This window comes from Protobothrops mucrosquamatus, unplaced genomic scaffold (genome assembly GCF_001527695.2).
Source record: "Protobothrops mucrosquamatus isolate PMUCROS unplaced genomic scaffold, P.Mucros_1.0 scaffold685, whole genome shotgun sequence".
NCBI lineage: Eukaryota > Metazoa > Chordata > Lepidosauria > Squamata > Viperidae > Protobothrops > Protobothrops mucrosquamatus.
The window spans coordinates 123,122-147,332 of NW_015386971.1; the positions used below are offsets into that span (position 1 = coordinate 123,122).

The 24,211-nt window shown below is 37.2% G+C and overlaps 1 protein-coding gene across 1 annotated transcript in view; it reads right to left on the reverse strand.

Annotated features, from left to right (window-relative positions):
- The window catches only part of TBXAS1 (thromboxane A synthase 1), a gene marked incomplete at its 3' end in the record, with an annotated part of 128,674 nt that extends 104,888 nt beyond the window's left edge, over positions 1-23,786 (reverse strand). Inside the window, exons 1-2 of the mRNA XM_029284527.1 lie at positions 23,733-23,786; positions 12,254-12,373 (exon numbers count right to left, since the gene is read on the reverse strand). Coding sequence (XP_029140360.1) covers positions 12,254-12,351 — 98 coding nt within the window. The remainder of the gene's footprint in view (positions 1-12,253; positions 12,374-23,732) is intronic.
- Positions 23,787-24,211: the final 425 nt, after the last annotated feature.

A 24,211-nucleotide genomic window follows, 5' to 3' on the forward strand; every position in this document is an offset into this window, starting at 1 on the left:
AGGATTTTAGTTAGGGACGATTTTTAATATAATTTTAATTACGACACAGCTACCAATATTTGGCTTTTAATTTGGTCTTAGAGGGGTTTTTTATTTTGGTATTTATTGTATTGTTACTTGTTTTTAATATGCTGTGCACCGCCCTGAGTCCTTCGGGAGAAGGGCGGTATATAAATCAAATTAATAAATAAATAAATAATAAATAAAATACGAGGAGATATATTACTTTTAGAAGCACCTAGTAACAGACAAGTTCCAGCAACTTTGGTAAACATCCTACTGGCATCACTGAAATGTCATCACATTCATGAAGGCAGTTCGGTGCATAGCAAAACTCCATTTGAGAAAACCTGTGAACATCCATAACACATACAGCGGGGGCTTCAGTTGTTTAACATTAGAATATAATTTTTTCTCACAGCCCTGTGCAATACAGGCAGAAGGTCAGCTGCTGCATTTTTACAAGGTGTATATTGCTGGTAAGAGTTTTACTTCAGATTTATAGCTGCTTGAAAAAAACTATCCAAATATTTCTGGAATAGAAGATCTGTAAATAAAGAGTGCTTTCTCACTGTTTTAATTTAAAACAATCAAAGTGAACCAGCTTTGTTAGTTTTACTGGATTGTTGGAAGTCATCCAGAGTCACTTTCTGTGAGATGGGTAGCTATATAAATCTGATCAATACATAAATACATAAAAGTAGCCCAAAAGTAGCTCTTACAAATATTTAACACAGTCACAGGATATTCTAAGATATTTAAACACATTTTCTAAAGCTCCCCAGAATATAACCGATGTGGACATGCATTTTTTATTTCTTATTACTAAATATTTCCCAGGAAGCCATACTATTCAGATACACAGAATTTGCAGTTATACTGCAGATATTGGTAAATCTGTCCAAGTACCAGCTTGGATGCAAGCTACAGAGGCTCATAAAACTCTTTTGTAGAGTTGGTGGGAGTAGGGAGGCATGCAAATTTAATAAATTACTATTATCATGGTTGATCACACAGTCAGCCAGATGTTTGGCATTTTTGTTCACTTATTGAGTCCTTCCCAGGGATCTGGGATAGGCAGATGCTGTTGTTTAATGGTGTTAAATATATTGTTGCAGGCTGTAAGCTGTGCTAAATAAAGCTGCCTTTTGCTACTGACAGATGATAATTTTGTCAATGCCGATGGTGTTCAAGTGGTACTCAGCTGTTTTGGCATTGCATCCAAGGTGCCTATTACTGTTGGTACTATCTTTGCTTTCTTTTTCCAGAATTATTATTATTATATTAAACAGAAAAGTGGAGCAACATACAGTCCCAAATTTTTTCTAGCTACAGAACTGAGGAAAGTAGCTGGTTCCACTGCTGCTCTTTATGGTAAATAAATGTCCGCAATACATTAAAGACATCTAAAGCTTTTTAAAGTAAATTCTGCATTGTAAAAGTCAGAAAGACTTCCATTTTAAGAAAAATCTGTAAAATATGGTAAGACAACTTAGAGCCATCTTTTAAGAACATTTGCATAATGTTTTCATCTGCAACAAAGCAACAGACATTTTAAAGAATTCACCCTTCCTCTGATTTTAAAAGTTTCCCTTTCCTTTAAAACATTTCGCATTTGCAACACTGTGAAGGCTAAAAATATTTAAAACTATCTTCTCATCTTCTCTGACTAATTTAGCAATATCAGTCCTGAGATCCCATTCAATGTTTGGAATTATGCAACAATTATTTTAACAAAGCCTTCTTAACAAGGTTCAGCAAGTTAATTTACATATATCAACACAGACCTTAAACGTACTATTACTACTGTAAAACATTTTGTCAAACAATTATACAGGGGTTTTTTAATATTCAGTTTTTAAAATTATATATTATCAGATTGTCGGTAACACCTATACACATGCTACATATTCTTTGGGGCCCTAATTTTGGAATATTGAGACCTTTTATGGTGCCAAGTTTTGCCATGGTGAGTATGGCCAAACATCCATTTTTATTAGTAGGTACATTATTAAATATTGCTATTCCTTGTAGACTCCCCAAATTTTCTATTTTAGATTCTTTTATATATTATTGGCTCTCAAAATACCCTTAAGATGCGTTGGTAATCAAGTTCAATAGTTCTTAGCCTTTCAGTCCAACTTTGACATTCTTCTTCATTCCTAGAACAATCTAATGACTAACCTCAACATAATAAAGGTAAATACATAAATACATGTTATATAAATTAAACAAAACAAAGCTGCATGGCTCACATTGCTTTTGTCTGGTTTCTGTTCACAGATAAAAAAGACTTCGCCCGTAAAATTTCTACTTGTCAGAAGTCTTTGACAAACAGAGCAGCTTCAGCAGAAAACAGGTGGCAAACCTACTATCAGCTTGGCAGAAATATCTTCCATTGGGGGAAAAAACTGCATACGTTGTATTTTATTTTTCTTTTCTTTTTGTAATGAATGGCAATGCATAAATTCATGCTATAAAATGTGAAGTGGCTCTATTATTAACATCCCTCCATCTGTTATTTTCTTGTTTTGTTCTTTTTTTATAGTTTTAAAACATTTTTCATAATTAATGATAAATGGTTTTATGTATGTATTCTTTGTTTTGGCTTTGTTGTATGCCACTCAGAGATGCTTTTGGTGAGATGGGCAGCTATATAAATTCAACAAATAAATAAATTCCAGTTCATTGCTAAGAAACAATGTGCAGAATTATCTAGTCTTCTCCATTTCCTTCTGGCTGTAATCTTACCAAACTGTAACAGAAAGCAAGTTTCTCTTCATTTAGCAGGATTTTCTTCTGAGTAAACCTGCTTATATCTATATTTCCTGAAACCGAAGATAATGTTTAAGACAGTGAAAAATACAATCTTATGAAACTTGTTCGACTGATATTCCATAATTGGTATTGAATAGTTCTTCCTACTACCTCTTTCCTTCTTATTATCACTAAGCACACTTGTAAAAAACAGTATGTTTTGAATCCATGCAGTTCACATGACAAAGTCTATAATTTAGAGAGAGAGAGAGATGCTCTGCCATCAAATATAGATTCCCAAAGATCACAAATGTCTTACTTCATTCTCCATCTAAAAGAAATGGATACCAGCAATGTGAGTCCAGAAAGAAGCTGGGCTTGCTATGGTTTCTACCAGTCACACAATGCCAGCTGGTGGAGACTAGGAAATGTGCCTTCTCTGCCATAGCCCTGCCCTCTGGAATATTCCCACCTCAGAGTATGACCCCAACCCTATAAGCCTTTTGTAAGGCCTTGAAGTTCTGACTTTGTGTCCGGGCCTAGGCCCTCAGTGCGTGAAGGTCCCTGTTTCCTGCCTATATTGACATTTATAATGACATTTTTCTTAGCTGCCATCTATATTTAATTTGTACTATGTCACAATTGATGTTAGTTGCCTTATGACTGTTAACTGTCCAGAGTTACTTGCTTAGATGGGTGGCTATAGAAAATGGATGGATAAAAGTTAATTTACAAAAAAGGTGAAGTCCAGATTAGGCTAGTATGGATAAAGATAAGATTTTTTTCATAGCCTACTTTCATGTGAAATACCATTAAAGAACAACAAAAATAATATAAAAGATAAATGTGCTTCATTATTCCAAGGATGGAAACTTTTAAACTGGGGAAACCATACCTGGCTTTTAAAGGGCAAACCTGGAGCACACTCCAAAGGGATGGATAGGGCCAAGGCAAAACACTACCGGTAATTAGATACAGCTGATAAAATTATTCCAGGATATTAATAATGTCCTCTTCTGTCACAATGAAAATTAAAATTTGGTGGCAGTTTCTGGACAAGCTTAGAAAGGGTGCATACTGAAGCCCTAGAGACCATATTGTACACCTCTCCACTGTCACACCTGAATGCACCATTCATATTCCAAGCAAAGCTGTTTAAAATACAGTATTGAATTTTAAGTTTTTATAGTTCACTTTTGTGTGAACATCGTAGAACCTTATCCTAAAGTAACAGGGCTAATAACTGAATGGCTTACTTGTTCTTTTTCTATCCCTTTGACAGAATAAAACTATGCATGGAGATTGTATACTACATTTTGTTTTTATTTGTATTTCAAGCTTTTTTCATTGGGAGAAACAATGACACTTCCAATTGCATCATATCTCTCTCACACACGCGCACAAATTTTTATCTGTTACGTTCCTTAAGCACAGAACTTTCATTACTGCCAGGGAATGCAAAAAAACAAAACAAAACAAAAAACCTCACCCCACCCCAGAACAAGAAAAGCTATAATTTCCCCTCCATTTCATTATTGTTTCATCTTCAATACTTGTTGCCTTTGGATCCTTTTTGCGACTGGATATAGGCTTCACTGTTTAGACATTTTACAAAAAGCAGCTTTTTGGTGCCAAAAAGGAAGGAAGTGTTATAATTTATTTTTGCTCCCAATTGTCTTTGGAGTAGCTTTTAAAGAATGTATTTTTTAAAAAAAGAGTTACGGCTAGTATCTTTACTACAAACTCAATCTTATCATTCCTAATGAAAATATATGAATGGCTCAAATTAGATTGTGCTAATATTAAATCAGAACAATCGTTCTTCTATGTACCATGTTTTCCCCATCCAGATGGATTCCTTTATAATGTATAAAGATAAATAATAAAGAAGAATTATTTCCTCCCAAAGCAAGGGCAGAAGCATTTTTTAAAAAAACAGTGTCCTAATGGGTACAATTATAGAAAGAAACTATTTTGCTTCCCAGCATGCTCTAACTTCAAGACTTTATGAGATGGATCAAAAAGAGTGGTCAATCTTTGGTTCCATGCTTGGTTACACCTCCCTTATGTTTTCCAATGCTGCCCTAGAGAGAGAGAATATGTGTATTTACATGCGTACACAAAGGAACTAATTAACTAAAAGACAATTCAGCAAGAACAACTATGGGTCAGATTCTGGCAATAATAAACCTCATGATGGGATATGGTAAAAAAAAGACAGCAAATCTGGAGAAACATTGACTGTAAATAGCACATATTATCATATTTCTCATTATGGCTAGACTGAAAAATTCCTAAGAGCAGATATAGCTCTCTTAACCATAAGAAAATAAAAACTGACATACATAGTTTAGAGCAAGTATAACACTTATTTATACTTCTTGGTTCACACAGACATTATACAGTTTGCTTGATTCGCTCATGAAATCCCATCTCTATGACTTTACATAAATCAGTGTTACATGCGAACCAAGCCACTATGGCTTGTTCAACAAATCATAGCGAAACAACTTATTTGAATATCTGAACTTAATCACTAGCTAAGTTCTTATATGAAATGAATAATTTAGCCAATTTTCGCTAAATAAGCCACAAGGGTCTGGATGCGTATATTTGCCAAGACAGAAATCGTGATTTACAAAGATGTTGGTTGAGTTCATCCAAGATACTAAACCATGTACCATAGCATGATTTAGTAACCCTCGACTCAGACTATCCATCCATCTGGCCCAACTGTCACTCCAACTGCTCAGGTAGATGATTTTACTCAGCCCCCCCCCCCTTAAAAAAGTAATATGTGAGATGGGTGGCTATTTGAAGATGATAGACAGACCGACCGACCGACCGACCGACCGACCGACCGACCGACCGACCAACCAACCAACCAACCAACCAACCAACCAACCAACCAACCAGAAATGCTGGAAAATTAATTTGGGGTTTTCTGTAAATTCAGCCAAGAACTATGGCCTCACCGTTCTATACATGAATTCCACAGAGAGCAGAGAACTAAGGAGAAACTTCCTGACAGTGAGAACAATTAACCAGTGGAACAACCTGCCTCCAGAAGCGGTGAATGCTCCAACACTGGAAGTTTTTAAGAAGAGACTGGACAGCCATTTGTCCGAAATGGTATAGGGTTTCCTGCCTGAGCAGGGGGTTGGACTAGATGACCTTCAAGATCCCTTCCAACTTTACTAATATTATTATTATTATTATTATTATTATTATTATTATTATTATTATTATTATTATTATTATTATTATTATTATTATCTTTATGTTTTTTAAAAATGTGTAATTGCATTTATTACTGTCAAAACCTGAATCCTCCCTTTCCCTCCCCGTACTTCTTTGCCCCTTGGTCAATCTTTCAATTGAAAATTCCTAAAAGCAAGAAATTATTCTTTTTTACCCCCCATGTTATCTTGTAAGCTTTTCTGTACCTTCAGACACTCTTATTATCTCACCAAATGTGAAAAAAATAAATTCCACTTCTGCAAAATGTAGAAAAGTGTCCCTAGATTCAACTCTGTACTAATTTTCTAGTTGGATCTAGTTCCGCTATTTTTAAAATTTCTTATATATAGTGGCAACAGTGAGCTATGTTAGTATGAGGTTGAACTTTTCTTCTGCAAAGCTTCAATAAATAACACCAAACCAACTCATAGCTATTTTGGATTTGATTTTTTTTTTGTTACAATAATTTAAATCCAGGCATTCTGGGGTATTTTCCCCCCAAAGCTTAATATTTGCTTCCAAGAAACAGAATTTAGAAATATCATAACATACTAAAAAAAACAGTGTTTGGGTAAAGGATCTGTTGGATATCAACATTTAAACTCCAGGAGAGAATCCAGAAATCATGGAACATAAACAGTAATTGTTTTATTAGATAGAACCTGGGCAATGATGACTTTGAGAAAGTTAAACCATACTTTGCAGGCTCAGCTGGCAAAATAAAGTTCAGGAGCATATAGGTTGGAAACATGCGGAAAAGGCCTTCATCCTCCAATAGATAGACAATGGCTAAAATGATGGTGATTATGATCATACATACATATACATATACACGTATACATACATACATACATACATACATACATACATACATACATACATATATAGCAAAGGCTATGGTAAACCTAGATATATATTAGCTGCTTTGTCTTCATAAGATTGTCCAAGACTCTTGAAGGCTGTTTTCATCTAAGGTGAGTCTAGCTCCACAGGTTATAAGAGGCCTTACAAAGTAGTCAAATTAAATCCAACCAACAACTTATTCAGCCATTATTATTAAAATTATTATTAAAGCCATTACTCATCCAAAGTTTACCATAAATTCCATGATCCTCCTGGTCTAAGAAGTAAGGACACTATGCAGCATTGATCACTTGTGGCTGACACTCAAACAACGTTCTCCTGGATGTTTTAAAATAACGGTTTATTTAATACCAGTATAAGCCATTATACCCCCCCCCATTTTCTGGGACAATCTGTTTCTTACCTTATGCATCCATATTTATATTGCCATACACCCTATACCAGGGGTAGGCAACCTTGGCTCTTTTATGACTCGTGGTCTTCAATTCCCAGAATTCCTGAGCCAGCTGTGCTGGCTCAGGAATTCTGGGAGTTGAAGTCCACGAGTCATAAAAGAGCCAAGGTTGCCTACCCCTGCCCTATACTATACCATCTGATCCTTGCAGTCTGCTGTTGATATGTCCATCTCTGTTCGGCATAGGAGTGCCTGTTATACTGTATTGGTTGTACTATTTTTATCTCTGTGATATAATAATACAAATACATGACAGCACCCAATAGTGAATTTCTCAATCTCCACCAGAGCTAGTAGAGATGAAGAATAGGAGGTAGGAAATTTATTTATTTTAAACTGCTGTGTTATATTTTCTTTCTTCTGCTGGATTCAGTCATTGTGCTGAGCTATGAATTTTAAAACTCTGTTTCCACCTGCACGAAGAAGTAAAGTCTACACCAAAAATGCAAAAGGAACATCAAGAGGGATCCATGTTTTAGAAACATGTCACATGGGCTACTGGATTGCATTGCCCCTTGGACATAATCTGAAGCACAACACAGAAGTCAAAATTTGGAGGGATTTGGTGTGGTTCACTGAGAATAAAGACCATCCATTTTATGAGTTCTACACTGCTTACAAGTTTCTTGACCTTGAGATCTAAAACTTGAGACCTAAGTATCTTAAGGAACACTTCCTCCAATCTATTTGAGCTTCAAAAACTTTCACTAAAGCTCTTCTCACCATGTCAGAGATTAGATTGATGGCAATAAAGAGAGACTTTACTGTCTGTTGTCCTAATGATGGAATTCTTTACAGTGGTACATCTTAAGGTGCTGAGTGAATATAAATTTATTATGGCAGGCATTTCAATTATTTGCGTTTTAAAGAACTGGAAGGATGCTACATTTTAAGCAGTGCTGTTTAAATGAATAATTCTGTTATTGATATTAACTGAGCTACTATATTAGGGATAGTGCTGTAGGTTTTGTTTAATTGCATAGTAAATTGTCCTTGGACAGAAGTGGAGGTTACAGGTAAATATACCTTTAATGATGTGAACTAGACAAAAATACAACTGGAGTAGCTTAACAACTGTGGCAAAAAAAGGTGATAAAATTAGGTGTGACTCATTTAATGACTCCATTGCTTAGCAACAGACATTCTAGTCCCAATTGTGGTTATAAATTGAGGACTATCTGTATAACTACCTTTTGTGCTTCTAGCTCTGGTTATAAGAGCCACTCTAATTCTTTTCACTATCATCACAAATTTTCCTAGCCCCCCCCCCGATCTCAAAGTAGCAATCCTGACACAGAAGGATCTCAGTTCTTCCAACACAATTTATTGATCTCATTTTACTCACATTCACATATTTCATTGAGCCACTTGTTTTAATGCTAACTAACCAATTTGTGATGCATATCTTTCAATTGCTTCCTGCTGCACAAGCAGAGAACCAACTTGGTTTTTTATTATCAAAAGAGTTAGTGTGATTCTGGGATCGTGAAACTATGCCCAAATTTATATGTGATTTAACAACCACGTTGGCCGGGTTCTCATAACACGTTAAGCCAAAATTAGATAAGCCGTAGCAAAGTTGTGGTACACTATATTCCTGAATTAAACACAAAGTCATAAAGAGGACTCTTCAGTTTTGGCTTCATATGCTGACTTGGAATTCTGCTGGTTGTAGCTCCAGCATACCCGGAGGGCATCAGATGGGGAAAGGATGGTTTGTTTTGGCAACTAGTCTTTAGGGTCTGAGGCAGATATATTTCCTGTTGACATTTTTCGTCAGCAATGGCCAGTACTGAATCTGGTGTGGCATGCAAATAATGGGTTCTGTAACTACACTGTGGTCTCTCCACACAGCCATTAAATGCAGTGAAGCAAAAAAGTCTCATGGTAGCAAGGACGGTGGGATTTTCCTCCTTTTAGCCAAACAAACATCTGTGAGGGTTTTGAGCCCAAAATCTGGCTATGTGGTTCTATGGAATTTAGTTACTAATAGCATATTCTCCTCTACTAAACAAGAGACAAAGCTAAGCCATTTCTATTAAGAAAAAATAAAAGGGAACTGAGTTCTATAACCAGAGAACTGACAAAAATACACATGCCAACAGCTAAGAAGTTGCTCATTCAAAAAACGCGAAGGTTATCTTTGCAGGGTAAATGACAAGTGATGCAAATGTTTTGCTACCAGCATTAGTCCAGGCACATCAGGGTTGCTTTTCATAGACTGCTTCTTATCAGGCAGCATATCATTTAAAGCGTGGCATTCCACGATATGTGCCTAACAAAGAGGCCATTTAAGACTCAGCTCTGCTTGTGCTAATCTTCCAAAACTGAGAAGGGAGACATATCGCAGCACTGTTCGGGTGTTTGACTTAACACTGGAGAGCTGGATCCAATAGACTAATGCAGAACAGCGACAGTCCAAGAGAAGGGCTTATTACCACTGTTTCTGCTGAGAAACAAAAGACATTTTTAAGCAGGATCAGATAAGGAACAGAATCTGAATCCACCTACTCCGTATATGAAAAAGTGAGATTAGCACCTGGGCTGAAAAATAAGCAGAAAAGGATGGCAGGAGACTTTATCTCAAACAGAAAATGGGAAGGTCACAATGAGTGCATCCAGACAAGCTTCATTAAGTTCCCATTTCAGAATTATGAAACAAGCAAATTTGAAATGTACACCTCCTACACACACACAACACACACAACACACACGCACACACATAGAGAAAGAAAGAGAGAGAGAGAGAGAGAGAGAGAGAGAGAGAGAGAGCTACAACTCTGAACAACGATGTCTGAAAGCAGTGACAGCTTCTTCATAATGCCAAGCTTAGGGTACATTAAACTTTAAATGAGAGGCAAATTCCTGCATTAATTTTATCAAGGGATTCACAAGCAGGAGAAGGGAAGCCACAACTGGAATAAGCACACTAAGGACAGACAGCGGCAACCTAGCTCCATATTCAATTAAAGATTTTCAAAATGAACTATTTATAGCAATAATACTGCACATGAGGAACTACATCACTTGTCATCCTCAAAAGTTCAAAACATTCTCATGCTTTCGGATTTATACATCCATCCATCCATCCCTTTTAGATAACATTGGCTCAAAAAAACCCAGAGCATTATTTCTTGGTTGATAGTGGACCAGAAAATTCAAACCACAATTATCATAAACCAAGAAGCTGAGACTCTTTAGAGTCCGTTGATAACAACTTAAAACAACCTAAACTTAGCAAAGAACTGCTGACTTGAAGACTACTAAAGAAAGTATCCCTCCTTAAGCACAGTCTCCTAAAACAGTTGTCCTAGGCACATCCACACCCTCAGCTTTAGACCTACTTTGTGTTCCTGTAATTAGGTCCCCAAAATAATGAAGATAAGCTCTTCTTGGAACAAGTAGCTTTTGGAAAATCTAGGAATGTAAGGGAATATTTTTCGAAGAAGCATCCAGGCTATCCTTCTACCATTAAAGCAGAGTTAGTATGCTGCCAATAAACACCAGTGAATCTATAAACATTTTATTTGATATCTGCCAGGTGGTCCCTACTCCAACTTTTAATTTCAATTTTTAATTGAAAATGGAAAGTTGTCATGCTACAAAGAAAAGTATAACCTACAGCATCTTATTTTCAAGGTCCCCCAAAGGCCCAATTGGCATTTAACAAAACAAAATAAAATGAGGATAGAGGGAATTGGTTCAGTGTTATATGTGGAAAAGTGTCCACTTACCTACAAAAAAACCAAAGATACATTGGAGTGATATACGCAGAATCCTATATAGCTAGAACTGGTTTTATAGTAAATGGATGATGTATGACAGGCTATATTCAGTCCAGTAGCCATTTTGTGAATAAGTGCCCCAAAAATAGCTGTTTGGGGAGGAGACTTATGAAATGCTCTCAAAATTCCAAATGTGCTCAGAAGAACAAAAATACAGCAAACTATTAATTGATAATAACAATAATAGCAATGATTATTAACAGCAGTAGTATATACCACTATTCATACCCACAGCACTTTACAGAAACCTGAGTCTACTCTAAAAAGTTTACAAGATAAAAATTGATTATAAACATTATAAAGCAGGAAATCTTTGGATAGCTGGAAAAGTAAAAATCATAAGCAGAGAAGTATCAGAAGAAAAAAATATTTCCAGCTGACAACTATTATTCATTTCATTCCCATTATTTTGAAACAAAATAATCACATAAATATAAATTAATTCCTATGGAGACTTGGAAAAGGAAAAAGAACAATTACCCAGTTTAAAGATATTTAGAATAGTCATTTAATTATAGTATCAGTTTTCAATATATTTTGTGTTACTTATGGTTGTGAGCCTGTTTTTTGAAAAATTAAGTCAATCAATTTCTTTGTTTCCTTCTATTAATTGATCTCAATAATATAGCATAAAAGGCTCTTAGTTATTCTAATAGTTTATGTCAAGGAGAATCACAAACCACATATTGTTATGGAAATAATGTTGAATGACATGTTTGAATCAGAGGTACAAAGAATGGTTTACCCCAGCATCTACACAGAAACTCTTTCATAGGGTCTAATTAAAATTTAACTGCCATAGTTTCAAACAAGCAACCAGTTGATAATGTTGACGAATTCCTGCAACTATAAATTTAACTATTTCTAATTTCACAAATATATTAGTTTTTAATATGGTATTCATAGTCACATATATTCAACTTTCTTGGATTATTTTAAAGGGGTTATTTTAAAGTATTTATCAGAGGTAACCTTTTGCAGACCTGAGTCCACTTCTTGAGATGGACAGAGTCTGACCTTTAAGTTGATAGTATCACAAAAGTCTGTGGATTTTTGTTCTTCAAAAATAATTTTAATTTGGAAACCAAACAGTCATGATCTCATTGTTCCTTTAAACTGTATTTGAGAAAGTTTAACTCATAAGTCCACTTACCAAGCAAGGAGAGCCAACATTACCACCAGAAAAGTCAGTGTGGCTGTTGTAACATTAGCCTCAATAAAGTCGAGCCTCAAGACATCTGTAAGTCCCATTGTCTTCTGCTGGAGAGGCACTCTAGTCAAACAGGCAGAAAAAAAGGATGTTTCATTATTTAGGAGGTGACAGACTTCCAACCGTTAATACAAATGACAAGCTACAGCAAAAGAGGAACCAAGGAAGTTAAGTTACGTCAAAGTCACTCCAAAACCAAACACCAACTTTTCCTGTTCTTGCAGCTTTAGATAGACAGAATCAAGGGTTTCCTGCATTGGTAGGCCAAGACAATGCTCTTCCAATCCTCCCTTCAACATTAACAACTACAGCAGCAATAAATATTTACATAAGTGCTGGCTGATATCACAGAGCTGGCATGTAGAGATGAATAAAGGATAAGAATGAACTAACCTGGTATAGATTTCAAAGCCCAGAGGGCAGTGGGTAAAAAATAATCAATGAGTTCTTCATCTCTGTTTAATAGAAAATATCTTACACAACATGAAGACTGTGGCCTTGCATTCTTGATTAATAGCAATACTGCTGGACAGACAGCTCTAGAAATAGGCTATCCAAAGACTTAAGCAAATTTTGAATGAGCCAAATTGCTTTTTGCAGACTTGTCAATATCTCTTTTCGCACCTGCACCTAAGTGGAGCAGAAATATCCCTGGCCATATCTGGCTTCCACTGTGTCTTTGTGGCATTCTCTTCATCTCATTCCTAAACTATGAAGACCACCTTCAGTCATTTTTTTATGGCTTTTCCCTCTAACAGCACCCATCAATAGCATCCATTAACAAGGTTTGTAAAATCTGTGACACTTTGCCACTTTTTATTCCGGAGATAAAATCTGATGATCAATAGTGGAAAGGAACAAAATATTGGTTTTTTCAGGCTGACAGTGGAGCTTTTTTTTGTTTTTGTTTTTTTCTTTCTTCCAGTCCATAGTGTGTCTCATCTGCTGCCATTCTGCTGTTGTCTCTTTAAAGAGCCAGACACAACAATGATGCACTGGTAGTCGTTCAGGTCTATGCAATAGTGCTACACTGATCATCCAGTAACTCTACAGTTTAGTGCAAGGTTGAAGCAACGTATCATGAAATGCGGGAACCAACCCAATTCCCCCTCTAAATGTTCCCCAATAGAGTGTGGAGGAAACTGGATTTCAGCATTTATTGCTTATTTAAAGAAAGAAAAGAATTCTACCTAAAAATGCTGCTTCTGATTCAGCTTGCTCTATGACTTTGGTCTTTTTTTTAAAAATATTCAGTTCAGTTTTCAACAAAATAGGGTAGAGGAGCCAGAGGACTAAGAAGAGTTTGGAGATGATACCAGTTCTGCACCCACACATGCACTGCACTGCCGCATTGCCTAGATTAGCAAATGTCTTTCCTGACAGCCAGTGATGTGCAGAAGAGGGAGGATGTGAATTAATCGCTTTGCTTATCACATGTTCACATGCACAGACAGGACAGCACCATTCAGTAGTGAATGAGAACAAAGCAACTAAGGGAGAATAGTGATCAGCACCCAGGCAGCAAATGTCACAGTTTTCTGCTGAATCAAGGATTGATAGTACTTTTAATGCAGTAGTAGGGAAATGACCTACATTAAAAATCACCTCTAGAAATGAAAACAAAAAAATAGGTCTTTGTGGAAGTACCATGCTTGGCATCCAAAGAGAAGGTTAGCTAACATGTAAACATGTCCTCCACTGAGTAGATCACTGATTCATTCTAGTTCAGCACTAAATTATTTGAGTGGAAATAACCATCTACCCTTTAAGTCTTTTTCAAAAGCCTGAAAAAGTTAAAAACTAGCAGCACTGGAGATTAAATTTGGGAATATGCAATTGGCATCAAATGGTACTATTGTGGCACTCAATTTATAGAAACTTAAGGAAATCCCCCATCAGAAAGGGCATATTCCAACTCTACTGCTATCAAGATATATGTTGAAACCTAATTATTCATGCCACCCTTTGATTTCTCTCAGCTAATGGTTTGTGTTTTATACATTTTAATATTATTTGATGTGTTTTACTGCACATTCCCTGACCATTCATAACACAACAGACGAGGGATCCCCAACCCCCTGTCTGTGGACCGGTACTGGGCTGCTGCATGCCAGCAACCGGTCCACACAAACAAGCAAAGCCACATCTGCAGGATGCAGGCAGCACACAAAACCACGCCCCCTCCAGTCCAGAAAAACCTCTCCACTTAACCGGTCCCTGGTGCCCCAAAGGTTGGGGACCTCTGCAATAGACTTTGCACAAATAAGAAGTCATATAATTCATCACATACATCTGTTGAAGACTATGAGAACAGAACGCTGGATTACATACTGTATGCTCACTAAATCACCAATATAACAGAAGTCACTCCTAAGAAGACTGGTCCATACAATAGCCAAACTAGAGTTTACCCTCTGTTCTAAAAAAGGCATGCAGTGCCTTGCCTGTGTATTCCACAGATTTAAGTAAAAAGATCAATGAGTTCACTAGCAGCTTTGCAAAGCATTTCACACATCCAATGTGTTGTGCCTGTGTTTACAGCATTAATAGCACCAACACTTCCAACTGCAAATCTAAATCAATAAATGCATTGCCACATCACTCTGGTCCAGCAAGCACCTGCTTCAAAACAGGAAAATTGCAATCAACCAGCTCTTCCCTATCGAGTGATTGGACTGTTCTCCTCAAGTCAGTGTCAATATTTTTTTTAGCGTATCCTTTGCCAGCACTATTTGATTCTAAATGAACAACCCATGTCATGCAAAAAGCAGTAGTTACAGCAAGCAGGATACAGGAAATCTTGAACTTATGAGGTTGCTTTGCATTCTGCCAAAGCATTTGGCATGTTGATCCCACCACTGGCAGCTCTGACTGGCAGCAGCTCTCTAGGGTTTCAAGAAGGCAATTTTCCCAGGTTCTGGTACTTGAGATTATAAAGAAATTAGCCATTGTCAGAGGTTAGGATCAGGGCATCATGCAAGGCACCCCTTGGGAGATAAATTGTGGCAGCAAGAATTACCAAGCTGCTACAGCAAGAAGGAAGCAGGGCCAGGATATACAAAGACCCAGAGAGCTTCTAGAAGAGTGCTTCTCAACCTCAACAACTTTAAAATGTGTGGACTTCAACTCCCAGAATTCCCAAGCCAGCATGTGTTGAATCCCACACATCTTAAAATTGCTGAAGTTGAGAAACATAGGGAGAGATCTTTGAAACTGCCAGCTTTCCATATTACAAGTTTGGCTAGACAGCTATAAATGCAAAAAACAAAAACAAAAAACACACACACCCAGTTTTTTAATATTTGGAAGAGCTAGGTGAGCAGAGAAAAATGTTTAGAGGGTAAAATATTGTTCCTTAAGTACTTTCCTGTTGAACAGAGGTCTTTTCACAGGTTTATTTCCCTTTCCAACAATTCCTCCTCGTCTACAGAATTTCTCTAGAAGCACCAACTGGAACTTCTGAATTATATAAAAAGAAAGCGCAACATATCCAAAGATAAATTTTAGCTTGACTAGGTGCTTTACTAAGAAACAGAACTGGAATTTAAGAGAATTGGGAGCCCAGTCCTTATCTCAATAATACAATTTTGTGATTTTATATTAAAAAAAAATATTTGAGGACTACAGTTTCTTTATGGCAATGTGCAGTGCTTCACCAACTTTAAAGTCATAAGCAAGTTGTGAGTCACTGCACCTGAGGCCCTTCCTGGTCCACAATCTCAATGGGAAACCTTTACACTGATGCTTTTTTCTGCTTCTTTCCTTCTCCTGCAAATATGAAAGTATGTGGAATTTCTGAATAGCTATTTAAAAAGAAAATACCATAAAGTCAACACTTTAGTCTCATCAAACTGAGATTAACTTCAGAAAATGTACAAGAGCCTCCCAATGTTAACCTAGTTAGCTAAACTAAGGAGAAGAATGCTAATTCTAAGTCCAAAACACATTTACCTGCAAATGAAGAACTTCTTAATTATATTGGAGGAAATTAATTTGACAGCATTTTTTTAGGAAGAGATTACTCCATTAGTGCCAGTTGGCATTTTCTCACAGTGCCAACAATGCTTTCAGAAGAGAACTTCCCCTCTCTTGCAAAAAAGGGGGGGAAAGGGGGGGGAAAGGATGGATTAAATTACCCTCACCCTTTATATGCAAACTCAGTACATCAGCCCTAATATGATACTATCGGCATTAAATTTCTAAGCCTGCCTTATCCAACCAGAATTCACCCATCTGATTTGCATATCCTGAGAATAGAATAGAATAGAATAGAATAGAATAGAATAGAAATCTGGAAGGGACCTTGGAGGTCTTCTATTCCAGTCCCCCACTCAAGCAGGAGAACCTATACTATCTCAGACAAGTAGCTGACCAGTCTCTTCTTTAAAACTTCCAGCGATGGAGTGCCCACAATTTCTGAAGGCAAGCTGTTCCACTGGTTAATTGTCCTCACTGTTAGGAACTTTTTCCTTAATTCCAGGTTGTTTCTCTCTTTGATCAGTTTCTAACCATTGTTTCTTATCCTGCCCTCTGGTGCTTTGGAGAATAATTTGACCCTCTCTTCTTTGTGGCAGCCTCTCAAATACTGGTATACTGCTATCATGTTACCCCTATTTCTTCTTTTCTTTAGACTAGCCAAACCCAAGTCCTGCAGCCGTTCTTCATATGTTTTAGTCTCCAAGCCTTGGATCATCTTAGTTGCTCTTCTCTGAACTTTTTCCAAGGTCTCAACGTCTTTTTTGTAGTAGACCAAAATTGGTTGCAGTATTCCAGGTGTGGTCTCACTAGGGTTTTATAAAGCGGTACTAATACTTCAAGTGATCTTGATTCTATGCCTCTGTTTATACAACCCAGGATTCTATTTTTGGCTGCTGCTGCACATTGCTGGCATATAGTCAAGTGATCTTCCACTAGGACTCCAAGGTCCCTCTCACAGTTACTGTTTTTGAGCCAGGTTTCACTTAATCTGTACTTATATCTTTGATTTTTCCTGCCCAAATGTAAAACTTTGCTTTTCTCCACATTAAAACTCATTTTGTTGGGTAGGGCCCATTGTTCCAGTTTGCCAAGATCTTTTTGAATCCTGAACTTGTCTTCTGGGTGTTGGCTATTCCTGCCAGTTTAGTGTCATCTGCAAATTTGATGAGTTCCCCTTCTATTCCCTTCATTGATGAAGATATTGAAGAGTACTGGGCCTAAAACAGAGCCTTGTGGTACCCCACTGCTCACTTCTCCATGTGGATGTAATACCATTGAGGACTACTCGTTGAGTATGGTTTGTCAGCCAGCTACAAATCCATCTGTTGGTGATGTTGTCTATTCCACCTTTTTCTATCTTACCAAGCAGTAGATTGTGATCTACTTTGTTGAATGCCTTACTGAAATCTAAGTGTAGTATGGTCTATTAATTTAGTCACTTTATCAAAGAATGAAATAAGATTGGTTTGGCATGATCTGTTTTTAACAAACCCATGCTAGTACCAGTTATAACTTTGTTTGCTTCCAGTTGTTCGCAGATCTGTTTTTTGATTATCTTTTCCAGGTTCTTTCCAGATATTGATATTAGACTGATTGGTCTGTAGTTTCCTGGGTCTGTTTTTTTTCCTTTCTTGAAATGGGAACTACATGCTCCAGGGTTTTTGAAAGATATGGTAAAATGGTTCTGAGATAACATCTGCCAGCTCCTTCAGAACTAGGGGATGTAATCTGTCGGGTTCTGGTGATTTATATTTGTCAAGGTCAGATAGGTGTTCTCCTATCATTTTCTTGCTTATTTTTTGTTTCTAGTTTGTCTTTTGCAGTATTTTTTGGGGTATGTGAAACTGCAGTTGATCCCTGACTTTTGTAAAATGAGGCACACAGACACCGTTTTCCAATGAGTGCAACTGGATTACAGTACAGCCTTTCTCTGGAAGTGAGACTTACTCTGATATTGTTAACCTTCTATTACTAAACAGAGAAATTTTTCAGAATCCTTGTAGAGAAAAAGAGGATGCCACTGAATACATACTTATTACTTACTGTATAAGATTTTGCAATTTTTTCTACAAATGGGTTAATTTCTATTGAATTACCTTGGGCATTATATTTACATTCTTATATAGTTACTTTGCTATTAACTATCTTGTTTGATTGCAACTGTATGCAAATCTAATCAACAAAAATCCCCAGGCATTTTATTGATTTATTTTACTAGGTTTTTATGTTGCTCCAGTTGTCAACCTGTGTGTTAACCTATTTTGCAGCAATACCTACACTTGTCAACCTTCAGGTTTCTTATATCAGGTAAGAAAGTTAAAACACCTGGGGAGGATGTAAAGGGAAAGAGAATTTGACTAGTGATATTGTGAGGTTTGCAGCAGATTAGTCAATTGCTGTAAGAATCTGCAGGGTCCTATCAGATGCAGACATGATGTAAGGTATTATCAAATGTGTTTTCCATCTATCAAAGTCTAATGTTAACAGATCGATTTTATGATGTTCACACTAGACGGTTGTTGTTGTTTTTTGCTCCCTCCTAGCAAACTTTAGAGACCTCTAAGTAAGGACTGTACCAGCTGCTCAATTCACAATCTCTTGCTTTATATAAACCATTGCATCATCCTTTAGAGCTCTTGCAGGCCACCACATAAAATAGGCATCAGTAATGTAATGCCTATGAATGAATTTGAGGGGACACTCAATAAACACTTTTATAAAATCTTTTATTTTTTTTTATAATGCATAGTATTTGCTGACATTCAGAAATCTCATTATTATAGGTTGGGGGTCCCCAATTCCCAGGCCATGGCCCTTTTGGAACTGGGCCACAGAAGCGGTGGGCACAGGCATGCATGCATGCATGCATGCAGCTCCACTTGTGGAAGCAGTGGGCGAGCGCGCATGCAACTCCCATTTGTGTGAGCAGCGGGTGCACATGCAGTGCTTGCACAAATGGAGTTGCACGCACGCTGCTCACACAGAACTATCCCTTCCATCCCAGTCTGCAAAGTGTTCTTGCCTGATCACTTACAAGGTGTAATGGTATGTGAGAAAGACTTTGGGAGACTGGGCAAAGAGATGCTGCCAAGGGAATGATAAGAGACAGCATAGCCTGCAACTGGGTAGTAGCCAGGGTAAGAGGCTCAGAAGAGACCCTCCCTAGTTTCTTGGCAGTAAAGGAGAAGTGGGGGAGTGGAGAATTTAACTTCATACTTGCAAGATTCTGCCAGTGTAGGTTTACAACAAAGTAGAAATAGCTCATCTGATTGTGGTTCCTGTCTGGTTTATCCTGCAAGGCTGATATCAGGTTAAGCAAAATGCTAAAAGTTTACCAAATTTAGCAATTGCCTGAATTATTTTTATTTTATATCCACACTGTAGACTATAGACTGGAAATCACCAGTCTGTATAACCCAGCAAAACGATATGCCATCAAGTCATTTTCAAACTCTTATCAAACATGTAAATAAGAAAAATAAAATTAAAATAAATAAATCTATAAGAAAATAATCTCATACTGAGTTGTGTTCAGACATAGTGTGAAGTTATATTGTGTTTAACCATACAGGTGGTCCTCAACTTATAACCATTCAATTAGTGACCGTTCAAAGTTACAACAGTACTGAAAGAAGCGACTTATGACCGTTTTTCAGACTTAACGACTGTTGCAACGTTTCCATGGTCGCATGATCAAAATTTGAACACTTGGCATATATTTGTGATGGTCACAGTGTCCTGCAGTCATGTGATCACCTTTTGAAAACTTCTGACAAGCAAAATCAATGGGGAAGCCAGATTCACTTAACAACCATGTTACGAACTTAACAACTGCAGTGATTCACTTAACCATGCCAAGAAAAAATGTAGATTGGGGCAAAATTCATTTAACAGCTGTCTTATGTAGCAACAGAAAATTTGGGCTCAATTATGGCCATAAGTTGAGGACTACCTGTATGTAATTGTGAAGCTAAATCACAATGGCTGGGTTTTCACAACACGTTTAAACCAACCAAGCTGATTATGCCTTAACCCAGTGCATGAACTGTGGTGTTCAAATCATGCAACTTCATGTTTTTTTGTTTTTTTGCTTCACCCATTGTGGGAAACAAGTTCTCTAATCATTCCCCCATCTAGTTCCTTATAATTATCTAGGCAGAGTTCACAATCAGAGTCACTCAAAGAAATGAAATTCTGAATAAATGAAGTTGGGTAATATAACTGACTGCAAGTTAACCTTGAAACTTATTCTAAATCAAAGATTATTCTGTGTGTGTGTGTGTGTGTGTGTTTTACTTTCTCATTGTAGAAGACATTATGGTAGATTAATGTGGACAAAAATGGAAAAAAATGAATTTCATCAACTGTAGAATCAGGCTGCAGCACAACAAAATTGACAAAAGTGAATGGAGTCTGAATTCTTTCTTGAGTGCTATATATATACTATATCAGTGGTGGCGAACCTATGGCACGGGTGCCAGAGGCGGCACTCGGAGCCCTCTTTGTGGGCACACGTGCCATTGCCCCAGCCTTGCCTCCCCCCATTACCCCCTCCTCTCCAGCAGCCCCCCTGAAGGAGACTCGCCCTCGAGCATGGCCCACATGGAGCAGCGCAGCCAAGGACATGGCAGCCAGGCAGCGTAGACAAGACTCTGCCCTCACACCCCATCATGCAGTTGATGCTGCAGGGCGCGGGCAGAGGGCGTGGCCACCATAGCGCTGCTGGGCTGCCTGGGCGATCTGCGGCGGGCCCTGGAGGCGGTGAGTGGTTCTGTGGGCAGGCGAGGTGGGGGATGGGGGGCAGAGCGGGGGCAGGCAGGGGGGTGGAGCGGGGGCAGGGCCAGTTTTTGGGCACTCGGTCTCTAAAAGGTTCGCCATCACTGTACTATATATTAGTAAATGCAATGCATTGTACATCAGCAGCTACGGTATATACTACAAATTAAAGAGTAAGAATTACTAGTATAGTTTCACAAATGAAGCAATTAGTAAATTTGTTTCTCACATTCACACCCCAATATTAAAGACCCAGGATGCATTCCTAGAGACCTGAAGCATACCAGTTTAAAGGTGATTAAGTTGACTAAAAAAACTCACTATCCTTTTTATTTTTCCCATCGAGCACTGAAGTATGTATTTAAGACCATGAATATCAGTTTCCATATCAGTTACCATATACTTTGGGTGTGAACAGTGAAAGTCCATTGCAAATATCAAATATACAAATAAGCCCAAGTAAACAGGCCATGCCCCCATGTGACTTCAGAATGAATTGCTTTCTGTTTCAGTAGGAAAACAAGGCTGCAAGAGAGACAATAAATTCATGTTACTATCACTTGGTGTTGAAGATTTGGCTAGTCCTGTGTTTGTTTTAGAGACATATGGTAACTGTCAGTACTCCCAGCTGCTTCCAAAATTTTTCAGTACTTTCTTTCTCTCACCTGGGATTAATATCTGATGCATAAATTTATAAGGCAGTTCTGTACACACTCAGGAGTAAGTCCTATTGAACTATGTAGCCTTACTTCTATGGCAGTTTAATCTAGATTCTTCTTTGAACATGTAAAAGATGCAACAATATCAAGTAAATCTAATAAGGTTCTTCATATTATTTAATAATATCCAGAAAGATAGCAATGTGGATCTGCTGCAGCAAAAAAAATGGAATCATGTGGTATTCTAAAGATTAATTTACACAATAATAAATTTAGTAGTCTTTAAAGTGATTCTTTGTTTACTCCACTGGCTAAAATGTCTATTCAGACAAGTCTGAACACTTTTAAGTCCAAGAATCAATTATCTTAAAACACATTAAGTTCAAAGAAAGTAAGAATATATAATTTCTGGTAGGTATCCGTCTGGTAAGAGGAAATAAAAATATAGACTTTTAAAAAAAATTATTGCAAGTAGCTAATTAGCCCTGGGGGGGGGGGGAAAGATACTTAACCTTATTTTCCTCTGTGAACTGGCTCCTACACTATTTGCAGAGAATATACTTTACCCTTAGGGAACATTGAAAAATATGATACACCCCATCACCTACAGTCTGAAATAATAATGACCAGAATTCTACATCTTTTACATGATGCATAGATTAAATGCCAGATGAAACTACACTGAACAATTTGCTACTAAAGCCCTCAGCGGCTACACAAAGACTGCCAGAAGCATCTTCAGGCATCAGATAATGCTCCAACACAGGTTGCCCGTTTTTCATTGATAACTCAATAAGAATCCTTTTAGGAGAGCATTAGCTTAGACTTTAAAAACTACCTTTTTTGTACATGAATCAAATGTCTTATATTTTAAAATGCACAAGCATTAGAAGCTCTCAAATACAGTTTGATCCATATTACTTGTATTTATCATGATTTTCAAATCTGATTTCAAGTCAGCTAAATATCTCCAACATAGATATTTTTGCTTGTTTTTTAAAAAAATATCAAAACCTGTAATTATTAAAATATATTGTCAAAGGATAAGCATGTAAAAATGACCACATGCAATATCTGGTTATAATTTATTTCATGCGTAATGTACTATATCTCATTTTAGACTAGTGTTTCTCAATCTTAGCCATTGTAAAATATATGGACTTTAAATTCCAGAATTTGTCAGCCAACGTGAAGAAAATAGCTAAGGTTGGGAAACGTTATTTTAGACCAATAATCCTAGAGAGGAGGTTTTGTTATGAACATTATATTTTCCTGTTGTGGAATGTGTTGTATTTTGTAACTTTGGAAAAAAAGGGTTCGTCCTCCTGAATAGAAGGTGGTGCAACAACATATGTGGTTCATATGATAACAAGAACTACAGCTCCTTCTCTTTACACCCATCTCAGATTAATTTTTGTTCAGAGTTTTTTTTTTCAGGCTGGATTTCTGCTGGTCATTCTTTAGGGGCAAGGTACAGAGATTGCACCTTCCTCCCAGAGAATGCATTCCCATGACAATTTTAGATAATATACCAAATTCTCATGATATATTAACTGTACCTGGTCTATCTTATTTTTGTCTCCTGTAAATAATAATTCCCAGTTCTCTATAAATCCCCGAATTGTATTAAATGTCTGCAAAGATACTGTTTTATGCATTATCACAATCCAATCCTTCAGAACCCAGTCTCCAAACAAAAGGGCTTGTACAACCAGGGGTGATATATTAGTTACTTAGACTGCAATCCATAAACCTGTTCTTGGGAATAAGCTATGTGGAATTCAGTGCAATTTACTTGTGAATAGACTTGCATAGATTATGCAGCAAAAACCTAGCTAGTCTTCTACAGCGCCAATATTATTTAGCATGAACTTTCCCTTCCATTTTAATATACTTCAGAAAATGCTACATAGTTTTTCATTAAGTTTTCATCTCTAGAAACAATTGAATACTACTCACCAACCAATCCCTGCTGTCAATCACACATAAAAAGATGTCTCATCCCATACCTCTCTCTTTGACCAGGCTATGCTGGAAGCACACAAAGATACACAGCTAAGATTTGTTATGCATTCAATGATCATTGGAATAAGTCCTTCTTGTCACACTTCTCCCATGCACGTACAGAGGAAATGACCAGGAAAATCTCACCTCCTAAATTTTTGCTGGTCAGGTAAGTGTTAATTTCATGCGGCGGGGAAGTGCCAACTTTATTAGCTCCTGGCTGTACTAAACTCTTCCTTTCATCCCCTTCTCGCCCAGAAACCTTTAAACCACACCACAAGCCTGTACAAGACAGCTCCACCCTTTGGACTTTGGATCTTAAAAAATTAAACAAAGCAGCAGAATTATGGCCTATTCATTCATTATCTAAAAATACTGACTTTTTTTCCTCCAGTGTTTAGATATAACCATTGTTTGGCTTTGTTTGGGAGTACACCCTACTTCTATAAACTAGTTTATGATTTAGCACAATTGAACAGGAAGT